Source organism: Papaver somniferum, chromosome 5, assembly GCF_003573695.1.
Source record: "Papaver somniferum cultivar HN1 chromosome 5, ASM357369v1, whole genome shotgun sequence".
Classification (NCBI taxonomy): Eukaryota; Viridiplantae; Streptophyta; class Magnoliopsida; order Ranunculales; family Papaveraceae; genus Papaver; species Papaver somniferum.
The window spans coordinates 130,990,197-131,005,107 of NC_039362.1; the positions used below are offsets into that span (position 1 = coordinate 130,990,197).

Sequence of the window (14,911 nt, forward strand, 5' to 3'; positions counted from 1 at the left end):
ATCTCCAATGGGACTCTTCTAAATTCCTATATTTTAGGCTATCTAGGATTTATATACTTTTTGCACAAAAAAACTTCTCCAACAGAGATGTGAATTAGAATGTTAAGATGAAGTGGATGGTTAGTTATTAAGATATCTTCTACTTCACCTCTAGTTTTAGTGGTTTTTGTAGAGGATGTGCTAAATCTAGTCGAACTTTCCAACCAATCAAATTAATGTTAAATTAACTTAAAAAATAACATTTATATAAAGAAGAAAAAATAGTTCAGCCAATTAGATTAATACAAATAGATATTAATTGTAACCTAAACACCTACTGGTTGGAGATGACCTCTCTCAGATACCTAAAATGTAGATAATTTTGGATTTCATATCTTACAATGGATGTCTTCCTGCACCAACCACGTAGGAAACACACCACATTTCATTGGAGATGCTCTAACATAAATTAAAAGCTATAAAAGTACTAAGAACCGTTGTGTTCACAAGAAAAGAATCGACGTGGAAAACAATAAAAAAACAAGGACCCTAACACCCCAACACAACCCTAAACCATCGAGGTGATGGTGGTAGTGGTGGGAGGGGAGGAGGAGGTGGTTTTCAGACAATAGTTTTCATGTTGTTTTGGTTTCTGGACGAATTGTTGCTCACTTACCTGTTACGTCCATGTGATTGTTAATGAAATTTAATGTTGAATTAATTTTAAACGTTTTACATAAAATGAGTAATTTAACCTAAGTGCTACTAAGATTTATTATTTTTACAATAAATTAAAGTAACTTTTAAAACCTGGATTAAAGTAATTATTATATGCATTCATACTTGGGTCAACTCAGTAAACTCGAAAAAAGCAAAATACGGAGTTGTCAAGACTTGGGAAACATTTTCAAAGATTCCATAAGTTCGATGTGCAATCAAGGTAGTCAATATCTGTTGTATCGGTCGATATTATCGGTTTTTATCGTATAACGAAAAAACTGTACGATATCTAGAATATCGGCGATACAAGGATTGAACGATAAAAATGCTCGTATCAGCCGGTACAAACCAATATATCGAATTCACCGATACGCTGATAATGTTGACAAGGGTAGTTTGGAAGAATAAATTATTTAGATATAAAAATTTGTAAACAGAACTCTGCCTCCTAATCATATTCATTCCTTTATACCCTTCAAAACTCAATCCGATTTAGTAAAGACTTTTCAAATATTTCAATTTTCTTAATGACGATGGAATGTGATTGAATTTGTATTATGAACCTTTTGATCTTAGAATTAATGCATCATATGGCACCAAATTTTTTAGAGTAAAACATTTATAAATATTTAAAATTCCAGTCTTAATGATGTACCACCGATAAAAACAGATATAATCTTTTGTATAGGTGTATCAGACTCGGCCAATACCAAATAGATACACGATACTAACTACTTTGTGTGCAACTTGGAATTTTTAACTCTATCTACTTAGGCCGAGCCTGACTCTCAAGTAGGAGATCAGCGGATTGAGTCTCCGCTCACGAGTTTGAAGATCTCGTGAAATACTCCTCTTATGTAAATCTAGTTTAATTTATTTAATTGTTAGTGTATTTTCTTTCGTATTTTTTTTTTAAAAAAAAAGTTAGGCCAAGCCTCCTAACCAAACCATCCATCCCAAGTCTCATCCCTAGGTGGAGCCATCTCAATTTATCTAGCCATAGAGGGTCAAATCAGAGGTCAAGAATGGTCAAGTTTTTGACACCTTAATATCAAACAAGTCAACCAAATTTGTCCATAAATGTGGTTTCCATATTTAAAAAAGGGTATAAACGTAATAGAGATTGATCTTATTTATATCCACGAATGTCGTAACCGTTCATTTCTTTGGTCGAGACGTTGAGAAAAAACAACAACCAGTTTTCTTACACAAACGCAGACCCGCCGTCCTCCTCCGTCCATTTTGGAGCCGCTCTTCTCCGGAGAATCTTTGTCTGAATACCGTCAACTTTTTAATATCTTCTTCTTCATCATCATCAAGATCTGATTATCAGCTGTACCAGCTGGTTCAGAGAGATTTTCTCTGAAACAAAAAAGGTAACATAATCTTATATTTCTTCATTTTTTTATTTTTATTTTTTTTTTCATTTTCATCTTCCCTTAAGATTCTGTTCATCATTTACCTGGTCTGATTCTAGTTTCTAAGTTCCATTTTTTTTATTTTTTGTTTTTCATTTCTGGAAAAGAAAGATTATGTGATTGATATGTAAATAATGGTAATATCTGATAATATCTTAGTTGTTTTTGGTATATATGAAAGTAATAACTGTTAGTTTTTAATTTTATGCCCATGTTCATACTTTTGGTTTTGTTCTGTAGACTTTTTTTTTATCAGGTACTTATTAATAAATAATTAGGTAGTTCATTCTCTTGGGAACATGCTTTATTTGGATTATTAAGAGGATTTTAAAAATGGGTTTAGGGTTTGATTGTCTTAAGCTAATCTTGCAGGGGTGTTGTTTAAGGGAAAGAAACGGCTGAGTTTGCTCGGCCGGATTATATATATACGTTACACAGTATGGATTCCAAACAGTGAGATTATTGAAGGCTGAGTAAACAGATACTGTAGATTGACTCGGCCGAGTTGTTCGTCAATTGGATCAGGTTAGTGTAATGTTTTTCTTTTGTTGGGTCTTCCAAAAATTCATTGATTAGAAAAAAATGACACACTCTGAAGTAGTACCATTATCACCAAAACACTACTACTAGTACTATTTACCGTTACTTGAACTTCTAGCTCTCTGCGCCACCATATCCACTGATTGCCCCCCTTCATATCATTTATGGAGTGAATAGCTTCATATTTTATCCCCCCACAACCTCAACCTCAAACATGATGTCTTTGTGCAGCTTTGACTCAGCAATACATAATAACTCAGCAATACAAATTTTACTCCCTCAACTTTAGCTTTGTTCTATCACGAGCAATGTTCTAGTGTTCCCCTTATCTTTCTTCACCATGTTTCCTTGAACCTAATCTGCTGCCTTCTCAGGTTTTCTCACTGACTTCCTAGTCTTCAAAACTTTTTTCAGGTTAGTGTAACTGATGATATGGTGGAGACGAACCTGACTGATACGGAGTTGACTTGGGCCGAGTTTTGAGGTCACTGATTTTGGAACAATATTCGGTCGATTTTGTGAAGAATTTGTGTTTGTGGCATCAATTATCCTACCATTTTGTGTGTGAATATATACTTAGAATTGTGAAAACAGTAGACAGACAAAGAGAAAGAAAAAAAGATCTGGCCTATCTTTGCATTTCATTGGCAATATCATTGTTTTGATTTTGGATTGGATATGGGAAAACCTAGTGGCAAGAAGAAGAAGAGTGATGCAAGTTTGAAGCACAGCAGATCAGGAGAGCCGACCCCTAAAGCATTTGATGAGGATGAAGCTGTCTTTGTTACGATGTCGCAGGAATTGAAGGATGAAGGAAACAGGTTGTTTCAGAAGAGGGATCATGAAGGAGCTATGCTAAAATATGAAAAGGCCCTTAAGTTGCTTCCTAGAAACCACATAGACATTGCCTATCTTCGGAGTAACATGGCAGCTTGTTATATGCAGATGGGTATAGGTGAGTACCCTAGAGCAATCAATGAATGCAATCTGGCTTTAGAATCCACTCCCAAGTACAGCAAAGCTCTCTTGAAGAGAGCAAGATGTTACGAGGCTCTAAATAGGTTGGATTTGGCCTTAAGAGATGTCAACTTGGTTTTGAATGTAGAGCCAAATAATCTCACTGCAGTGGAGATTGCACAAAGGGTGAGGCAGACGCTCGAGAAAAAAGGTCTCACAGTTGATGATAAAGGGGTCATTTCGGTTCCAAACTTAGATCCTCCTGTTGCTTCTCCCACTTGCAAAATAATGAAGCAGAAACTAAGAAAGAAAAAGAGCAATAAAGCGACTGAGGAGAAGAAGGTAGATATTGAGGATTTTAAAGCAGATCTTGAGGATAAGAAGGCAGAGGATAAGGTGGTTGTGGAGGTTGATGTGAGTCCTGTTAAGGAAGTAGATACCCTAAAGACTGTGAAATTGGTTTTCGGGGAAGATATAAGATGGGCTCAAATCCCTACTAATTGCAGTGTTCAACGTGTAAGGGAGATAATTCAGGATCGATTTCCAGGCTCGAAAGCTTTTCTCATCAAATACAGGGATCAAGAGGGAGACTTGATAACTATCACTTCCACAGAGGAGCTTAGATGGGCTGAAGTATCAGCTGAGCAACATGGTTCAATCAGGTTATATATTGTTGAAGTTAATTCCGACCAGGAACCGCTGTTTTTGGGAGTGAAGACCCGTTCCGAGGTGCCGGTGCTTACAGCAAACCGTAATGGCTCAGAGAATGGCAACACTCGGAAAAATGGAAAAGGTGAAAAAGGGTCATATATTCAAGATTGGATCATCCAATTTGCTGGGATGTTCAAGAATCATGTTGGATTAGACTCTGATGCTTATCTTAACCTCCATGAACTTGGAATGAAGCTTTACTCTGAAGCAATAGAGGATACTGTTACTAGTGAAGAAGCTCAAGATCTTTTTGAGTTGGCGGAAAAGCAGTTCCAAGAAATGGCAGCTTTGGCCATGTTCAATTGGGGTAATGTTCATATGTCTAAGGCAAGAAAGAGACTTTCCTTCGCCGAAGAATCTTCAAAAGAATCCGTACTTATGACAGCTAAAAGCACATATGAGTGGGCACAGAAAGAATATGTAAAGGCTGGAAAGAGATACGAAGAAGCTTTACGGATCAAACCAGATTTCTATGAAGCTCATCTAGCACTTGGGCAGCAACAATTTGAGCAAGCAAAACTTGTATGGTGTTATGCTAATGGAAGCGGGGTTGATTTGGAAACATGGCCATCTACAGAAGTTCTCCAACTTTTCAACAGTGCCGAAGATAACATGGAAAATGGTTTACAAATGTGGGAAGACATAGAGGAGCAGCAGCGTCTGAGCAAGAAACAAGCCAAACAAGATAAGTTTAAATTGCACTTGAAGGAAATGGGGCTGGATGGGCTATTTACAGATGTCTCAACCGAAGAAACTGCAGAAAGGTCAACAAATATGAAGTGTCAGATTAATGTCTTATGGGGTACAATTCTGTATGAGCGATCTGTTGTGGAATTCAAACTAGGAATTCCACTCTGGGAAGAATGTCTAGAGGTTTCTGTTGAGAAATTTCAACTTGCTGGAGCTTCTACAACTGATATTAGCGTCATATTGAAGAACCACTGTGCAAGTGAAACTGCTATTGATGGTAAGCAATACTTAACACAAGTTTGCATCTGTAGATATGAGTTGTTCTTTAATTTTTCTCAGTATATTTACCGGAGGGTTTGAAGCTAATACCTTGACACACTAAATCTTATAATACACAGGTCTGGAGTTCAAAATTGATGAGATAGTACAGGCATGGAACGAGATGTATGATGCTAAAAGATGGCAGCTTGGGGTTCCATCTTTCCGACTTGAACCATTATTTCGACGCCGGGCACCAAAATTGCATGATATTCTAGAGAATTTGTGAGTTTTATGTATTCATACTTTTCCTTTGGTGTGTTTGAGTTAGGATAAAAAGTTCATCATTATAGACAGATAAATCATTCTTTTCTCAGTCCAGGTAAAATCTCAGAAAATTCATGTGTCGGTTTGCGTCTTTTGGAAAAACAAATTGATGGTTATAATACTTTACATTACTCTTTTTTTTTGTTTGTTTGGGGCTGGTGCCACCAAGGGACTCCAAAACATGCCCTTGGCCGTCTAGCATATTTTAGACAGGTTTTAGTTTTTGGAATTGAAGTCTGTATTTCGTTGACAGTTATCACCATTTAAGATATTTATGGTTATGTTACATTTTTTTTCCATTTCAGTTTTGTTGTAATTACCTCCTGGAATCCATTTTTCAATCCTGGATTTCCCTGAATGATTGTGCTTTTACAGCTTTATGGTTCTTTTCTCTTGTATAATGTTTATTCCTATGTGCCTGACACTGGAAGTGACCTATATTGGTCTCGAAGTACTTGCCACATTAACATGTCGATCCTACCAGGAAAGTGGGGGTGTCATTAACATTATCACGGTTCTCCTGCCTACCTCCTTTTCTTTCTAATCTTTTCTGGTTGGAAATCTTTTAAGCAAAGAATGCATGTTTCTGCCTAGCAAGAGCTGGTCTTGTATTCAATGTATTATTTTAATTGGTGATTCAAATGAAGAGAACCAAAAATCAAAGTAAAAGAAAGCTTGCCAGATTTTAGGAACCATCTAGAATTTGTGTACCCAGAGAGTAGTGGAAAACAATTAGCCTTTTTTACCATGTTGCCCCGATAAAAAGCTGTGTTTGCTCTAAAGTTCTTCAACAAGGCATAAGCTACAAAACATGACGGGATCCGAGCACTCCATTTATCCCGGATGTAGTTGCAGTTCATGTTATGGCACCAAGCTCAGTCGCATTTGTGCGTCTGGCTGGGTGACCTTTTCAATGAACTGTCTGTAGTGCCTGCCGGTCAGGATATGGTGAAAATGTGATTTAAATGTTGTGGTTTCTCACTTAACAAAGAGTTGCAGCTAGAATGTAATGCCCTACCCACCGTACAAGAAATCGCCAAATCCTAATTAGCCCAAGTCAGAAACACTATCAGAGATTCAGAAGCAATAAGATGCGCAAAAGCAGCTACACGAAAATAAAACCTTCATCCCACATTTTCCCTCTATTGTTTGTCAAAAACTGCAACTCCTTTACCTACTGAATTACAATATTAGTTTGTGGAAAAGGGAAGAATCTGCGTGGACACATTATTTTGTTGATCAACAATTGTCCATTGAGTTACTGCTAGAGATCGGGAAGGACGAATCATTCCACATTCATGTTCTTGGTTTGCCGGAAATATCTATGTCGTCGGGCTGTGTGATTCACCAAACATTCTGTTCGGTAGACTGCAACATTCAATCCCAAACTCTTATTTCCGGTTCTACTAAAAATAATAACAGCGGCACAGCGCCGGTCTAGACAAGGTAGAAATTGACGTTTAGTCCCATTTTTGTTGGGCCTTAGACTCTTTAGTCCTGTCCTTCAAAGCCTAGTACCAGGAGATCCTAATTCACCAAATTTAAAACGGATCAGTCTTTTTTTTTACGATTCAATCCAAATCAATATTTTCCACTGCCGAAAATACCCATCACTCATATTTCTTCTTCGTAATTCACTTTCTGTTTTTTCATTTTCCATCAACTCTCCCACGAAGAAAAAATCCTAATCATAATCTCTTCCAAATGAAATTTCAAACTCCAAACACAGGTCTAGGAATCAAACAAACAATTGATTGGACTTGATTCGACTTGATTCGTTATCATCGATACGACGATACTTTTCTTTTTCAAGATACTCAATCTAGGGGAAAACTTGATGAGATTCAATTTCAACATTGAAGAGTTCATCGTTGAAAGCGATTGGAAAGATAAGTGTAACCTATTCTTATCATTTAGTTTGATCTCAACTATTAATTTATGAATCGATTTCAGAATTTTATGTACGATTTCGAAAACCTAAATATTTAGGTTTCATTTTTTTTTCCTTGCTTAGTTTGAAGATATTTGTGTTTCATTGATATCATGTACTTTGAGTAATTATGTGGTTCTTTTGATGATGGGAAATTTCGGATGTATATTTGAATGAAATGTTGTTTCTGTGTGTTTGATTGATTTTATGAGCTTGGGGGTAAGAGGTTTATTTTTCATTTTGCCTTTGAAAATACTGAAATCTGGTGGAAATTCTAGAACAAAATTTGACAGAATGGAGTGGTGCTCGTGATTCATGCAGCTTGGATAAATGCAGATTTTTTTGTTAAATTGGAAATATTGGTTTTACAAAACGAGTCAAGAGGTTTTATTAGTAGTTTCAATTGCTTCAGATAGAGCATCCACTGTAGTTTGTATTTTAAACGAGATAGGTTACCTTGAGCTGCCAAGAATATCCATGCATTATTTCTCAATATTAGGCCAAATGCAGCAAGATCACTTTTTTATTTATAAAATGTGTCTTGATTACTTTATATGCCAATTAGTGGAGGTTTAGTCCACTTTACATCAGTCATGAACACCGGGAATTCTAGTTGTGTGATTATTAATTAATGCACGAGTATAAGGGCTCAATTATCTTGATAGGTTTTGCCTGTAGCATGAGACCGATTTATGTTTGTCTATAATTAATTCTATTGTGAGTGCGGCATTAGCGAACATTGAGTTAATAAAAAAATTGCAGGTCTTTGATGTCAGTCCTCCATGTCTTTTTGGTTGTTCCATGATGAATTAGTACGAAGGCTTTGTGAGTCCAGATTGTATTTGTGCTATTTTTTCAGCGTGTTTAGTGTATTACGAGCTTAAGACTATTTTATATCAATGTCCTTGGTTTTTTAGAGCAAGTGGTTTTCGGATGTATGTACTTTGTTACCTGATTGGAGAAACGATGCTAATATTCTTGTCACTTGTCAGATGAATTTACAAGTGTTTGCCTAGCTACCTGTTTATGACTAGGTTAATACATCAAATATTTTTTTTTTCCTAAACATCTTTGAGTTTCCATCTTTTTTTTTGAACACTTGTCATTTCAAATACTTGTTTTACAAGTTTGTGCACATTTTTTTTTTGAGTTATTAATATGTACATATTTAGAGAGACTTATCAAATGTTAGAGAAACCACTACTCCGAGTTCTTATCTCAATATACACATACTTTAAACACTTACTTTACTAGTTTGTGCACATTTTGTTTTTGAATTATCAATGTGTACATATTTGTACACATGTTGATTATTTAGGTGTACATAGTTTTACATGTGTTATTCACTTTGAAGTCTAAGAAATTAGGGGAAGCACTAATGTGTACATTATATTATTTAGGTGTACATAGTTGTCCACGTGTTGATAATTTAGGTGTATATGGTTGTATTTGTAATACAAACCAAAAATAGAAATTAGGGAAAGCACTAACATGTACGTTATATTATTTAGGTGTACATAGTTGTCCACGTGTTGATAATTTAGGTGTATATAGTTGTATTTGTAATACAAACCAAAAATTAGGGAAAACACTAATGTGTATAATTTTTGAATTTTTTTATAGGTGTGTACATAGTTGTACACCATTGTGCTATCTCAATAATACATGCATGTTTTGTGGTATACATGTTGTGCTATCTCAATAATAAATACACGTTTTGTAGTATAAATGTTGGATTTCTGTAGGTGTGTACATTGTTATACACCATTGTGTTCTCTCATGATTTTATGGCCTTGGATTTGGTTGATTTTTATAGGTGTGTACATAGTTTGTACACCACTGTATAATCTCAATAAAATCTATGACTTGTTTTGCTTGTATGAATGTTGGATTCATTAGATTTTTTTCATCCATTGTGCGCTACCTCAATAATATATGCATGTTTTAGGTATAAATGATGGATTTTTTTGTAAGTGCGTACATAGTTGTACATCATTGTGCTCTTTCACTATTTTATGGTCTCTTCCTGGGTATGTATGTTGGATTTATTAGGTTTTTGTAGGTGTGTACATAGTTGTACACCATTGTACAATCCCAATAATATATATGACTTGTTTTGTAGGTATGGATGTTGGATTTTTTTAATTTTTTTTATAGGTGTATAGATAGTTGTACACCACTATGCTATGTCAATAGTATATGCATGTTTTGTAGGTATAGATGATGGATTTTTGTAAGCGTGTACACCATTACTGTTGCTCTCTTTTCTGATATTCCATAGTGGCACAACATAAACATTGAGGAGAGTTTGTGTAAGTGATATGGTGCCATTTCACATTAGGATTTTCTGACCATCGGGGCATCTGATGATATTTGTTCTAAGGGTTCGGTGAATCATATAGGAGTGAAATCATGTGATGCAGCAGTCGAGGTTTTTTTTTTACTTTTTTAAGAATTCGGATAGTTATTACATGATTTTATTTCCAAGTGTGATGTTGAGGATTTTAAGCTGGGTGAAAATTATTGCAGCTAGGGATTGGTAAAGAGAAAGCTGCAGACATTACTCAAGATGTACAACAAACGACTTGGAAAATTATTAATCTAGGTGAGTTTATCCTTCTTTTTTTTTCGTAATCAGGGTGTACGAAGTTACGCAGATATGAGAAAATGACACATAGATGGTTATGGAGATTCCTAATAGTATTTTCGCTTACATTTTTTTTTGTGGATACCAAAATGGTTGTCGTGTTGTTGGTGATAATAACCTGGGTCATAGGATTTATACACATGTTGATTCTTAATGTGTATATAGTTGTAGCTTGTTGATTGTTAATGTGTACATAGTTGTACATCTGTTGATTCTTAATGTGTACATAATTATACAATGTAGATTGTTGATGTGTAAATAGTGACACCTTTGGCATCAATTTTTTTTTCTTTTCGTTATGAATCTAATTTAGAGACTCACAAGCTCAAAATGGTAGAGCACCCAAGCCTATCACAAGGTTTGTGGGGGTTGATGGTTCAAATCCATCTGAGTTTTCATGTTACGTTTATACAAAAGGTAGCTGTGTACATACTACTGCACTTGTCTAAATCCAATGAAATAGTTTAATTTGTAGGCGAATATAATTGTTTGTTCCATGCTTTGTGTGGGTGTACATATATGTGCACCAATGTATTTTCAATGAAATATAGGTCGGTGTGTGGTTATGAATGATCGATTTAATATATGAATGTTTTGTAGGATGTGCATATTGGTGCATATGTGTAATTCCAGTAAAAAAATAGGTTTGTGTGTGGTTATGAGTAGCCGGTTTCATGCATGTTTCGCAAGGTTGTACATACCAGTGTAATTTCCATGAAAAAGTAGGTCTGACAGTGGATATGAATGACTAATTCATCCAGGTTTTGTAGGCATGGACAAAGTGGTGCACATGTAAAACACTGACTGCATAAACTTTTGAATTTTCGTGCAGGTGCACTTTTTTGTACACATCAAATAATAAAGTGAAAATTATTATTTTTTAAAAGTGAAAATTATATAGTCATATGGGTACTCTTTTTGTAGCTATTGGAAAGAGCTTTCCGAATATATAAAGTTTATAAATTTTGGACGAGTGGTTCGAAAGATAAATCGTTTTTAAATTGTTTTTATATTTTTAGAAATTGGTGACGTTATCATGAGTCACTATGGACTAAACTGAAAATATTTGGGTTAAATTGTAAATATGAAGGGTTAGTAGTGTACTTTTCATATTTCAAATAAATAAAGGACTAATTTGTACCTAGTTAAACGGGTGTGGACTAACTAGTATATTTGGATGAGATTTTGGACTGAACCATATTTTTCCCCCGGACAAATCACGAATTCAGACTATTTTGGCAGTGCGTAGCCTTTAGGGTGTATTGGGCCCTGCAGGAATGGGACCCACACAAATGTAAGTGTATTGTTTGAAAAAAAAAACTAATAGGAACCACTAGGCAGTACAGTGGGGTTCTAATCATGTTTTTTTTCTTTTAGATTGGATTGCAATCTCCAGGCTAGTCTGGAACAGATATGTGAGTCAATGACTTGGTCCAATATATTATGGGCGTTTCATTTCTTGACTCAAAAGATCAGAGTTAGATCTATGTCAAGTCGTGAGTTAGACCTAACTCAAACTAAAAACAAAGGATTTGATCAAACTCGTGCCTAATCAGAGGTCGAATCAAAACCAGCAGGTCAATGAAAAGAAAACACAACGAAAGACTAAGCGAGTTTGTGAGTTCGACTCTCTCCCTTTTCATACAAAAAGCTCTCATGAGCTAATAACTCTGTGACAATATTCTGATATCTGAAAAAAATCACAAAATTGGTTAAAAAGACCAAAATCAGCAATTTCGGGGTGAAAAGGACATTTAGATTTTGATACTGTTTAAATGGAAAAAAATGTAAAAATAGCCAGGATGTAAACAGTTTCACCTATCCATTTTCAAATACTTTTTCTTATTTTTAATTTACATCAGGATGCATCCGGTTTCATCCTTGCTAATTTTTAAGTTTAAGTCGGGATGAATCCGGTTTTATCCTTGCTATTTTTTTGGTGTCCATTTCACCCATACAAATTTTTACTCATCCATTTGAACCATGTTTTAAACATATTTGGACAAATGACCCATTTTCCGAAAAAACCAATAGACTATTTATATTCTTTTTATGGAACATTTATTTAGGACGTGAATTTTTTTAGGATTCTAAAAGCTGTGACAATTTGAAAAATTATTTTTCCTCCAGGTACAGTTGATGGAAAATTAAAACCTTAATTCATTGATAGGACATAATCTTCTTACTACAGTGAGTATTAACGATAATTCAGTGACTTGGAACTCAACAACCATGACATATCATAGAACAACTGAAATAAAATTTCATTCGTCCAAATCAACCCTTCTGCCATGATGCGTGATTTCCATTAAACTGAAAATTATACTATTTTCGGCTGCCGGTATTGGAAAAGTTAAGTTATAATATTTTTGGATGCAGGTATCGGGAAAGTTAAGTTTTTTGTGGAAAATGTGATATCAAAGACTTAATGAAAAGAACACAAAACTTAACTCAAACAAACTCTCTTCAATTGATGTATTTCGTCTCATTGCTTAAAAACCTATTTATATGACTCACAAACTTGACTTTCAAGTAAAAAGACTTTTCTAATCAAAAACAAACTCTAACAAGAAACTTCTAGACAATTCTCACGTAAACAAATTCTTAAAACCAGTAATACTTGCAACCCAAGTAAACTTCTAAATACCGTACCATGGATCAACAACTCTTGTTGATCCATCCACTTCATGTCAACTGTCCCAGTTGATCCATACTATACTGGATCAACACACATTGTTGATCCATATCACTTTCTTCACACTGTATCAACACACATTGTTGATCCCTTCTATCTTTTTCATAGTATCTTGGTTTACTTCTCAACATCCTCCCTTAAACCAAGATACTCTTTTCTAATTATTCCCAACTTTCCACGCAAGTAAATGAAAGTGTTAGACTTCAAAGACTTGGTTAAAATATTCGCTACTTGCTCTTCACTCTCAAAAAACTCCACAGTTATCTCCTTGTTACTGATAAGATCTCTAATGTAATGATACTTAATATCAATGTGCTTACTCCTTCCATGAAGCACTGGATTCTTAGTTAATGAAATTGTAGACTTGTTGTCACAAACTATTGTTGTTGGCGTCTTCTGTTCTTGAAACAATGACTTCAGCATCATTCTTAGCCATACAACTTGTGTAGCACAATTGCTAGCAGCTATATACTCAGCTTCTGTTGTAGATAATGCAACAACTTGTTGTTTCTTTGATGACCAAGAGAAAAAACCAGTTCCTAAATGAAATCCATAACCTGATGTGCTTCTTATTCCTTATGTATCACCAGCCCAATCACTATCAGTAAAACCAACTAGTTTTGGATCTTCTGAAACATTATAGAGAATTCCCATACTGGTTGTACCTCTGACATATCTCAGAATACATTTTGCAGCTTGTAAATGTGATTGTCTGGGTTCTTCCATAAATCTGCTAACCAATCCAACTGCATACATAATGTCAGGTCTTGTAGCAGTCAGATATCTAAGACATACAACAAGACCTTTAAAGTCTGTTGAATTCACAAGTTCTCCCGAGCCTTCTCTTGTCAACTTCAATCTCTCTTCTAATGGTGTTAAGATTGGATTACAATTATCCATCTTGAAACGCTTTAGTATTCCTTCTGCATATCTTTGCTGATTTATGAAAATTCCTTTTTCAGTTTGTTGTACCTCTATGCCAAGAAAATATGACATTAAACCAAGATCTGTCATCTCAAACTCCTTCACCATATCCTCCCTGAATTCATTAATCATCTCAGAACTATTTCCAGTAAATATAAGATCATCCACATATAGACACACTATGATGTGATTGCCAAGAGTATCAGCTTTCAAATACAAAGTATGCTCATGTGGATATCTTGTAAATCATTTCTTAATGAAATATGAATATATTCTTGTATACCAAGCTCTTGGTGCTTGTTTCAAACCATACAATGCTTTGTTTAGCTTGTATACTTCATTCTCCTTCCTCTCCATAATGTAACCAGCTGGTTGCTCAATATAAACTTCTTCTTCCAATACTCCATTCAAAAATGTTGACTTCACATCCATCTGAAAAATCTTCCACTCCTTTTGTGCAGCTAATGCAATTATCACTCTCACTGTGTCTAATCTTGCAACTGGTGCAAATACTTCTGAGTAATCTACTCATTGTCTTTGTCTATATCCCTTAGCAACTAACCTTTCTTTCTTTCTATCCACTTCACCATTTGACTTGTATTTTGTTTTATAAACCCACTTAACACCTATGGGTTTCTTCCTTGGTGGAAGTTCTGTTAGTTCCCATGTATCATTCTTCTCAATTGACTTCAGTTCTTCATTCATAGCTTGAATCCAACCTTGTTCTTTTGAATCTTCTTCATAAGTTACAGGATCACAATCTCCAAATAGTGCAAAATTCACTACTTCGTCATCAGTATCTTGATCATCTCTTGATACAATATAATCATTCAACCTAGCAGGTATGATATATTTTCTTCTTGGTCTTGTAGTTTCTTGTTGTTGTACTGTTTCTGTTCTTGCTTCTTCATGTTTCTCTTCAACATTATCTTGAATCTGCACTTCTTCTTCAACTTCAACTGGAACTGTTCTGACAGCAGCATGTGGATCAACATTCCTCGTTGATCCAATATTATGTGGATCAACATCCCTTGTTGATCCATTATTCCAGTTCAATTGTGAATCTTCATCAAAGATCACATCTGTACTTGTAAACACTTTTCCTGCTTCTGGGT

The 14,911-nt window shown here is 35.1% G+C and overlaps 1 protein-coding gene across 1 annotated transcript; it reads left to right on the forward strand.

Annotated features, from left to right (window-relative positions):
• The first annotated feature begins 1,853 nt into the window (after positions 1 to 1,853).
• On the forward strand, positions 1,854 to 5,904 carry LOC113282719 (protein PHOX1-like). Its single transcript, XM_026531776.1, has 4 exons — positions 1,854 to 2,075; positions 2,490 to 2,642; positions 3,072 to 5,292; positions 5,414 to 5,904. Exons 3-4 carry the CDS (start codon positions 3,336 to 3,338, stop codon positions 5,560 to 5,562), a joined length of 2,106 nt encoding a protein of 701 aa, XP_026387561.1. The 5' UTR covers positions 1,854 to 2,075; positions 2,490 to 2,642; positions 3,072 to 3,335; the 3' UTR covers positions 5,563 to 5,904.
• The last annotated feature ends 9,007 nt before the right edge of the window (positions 5,905 to 14,911 follow it).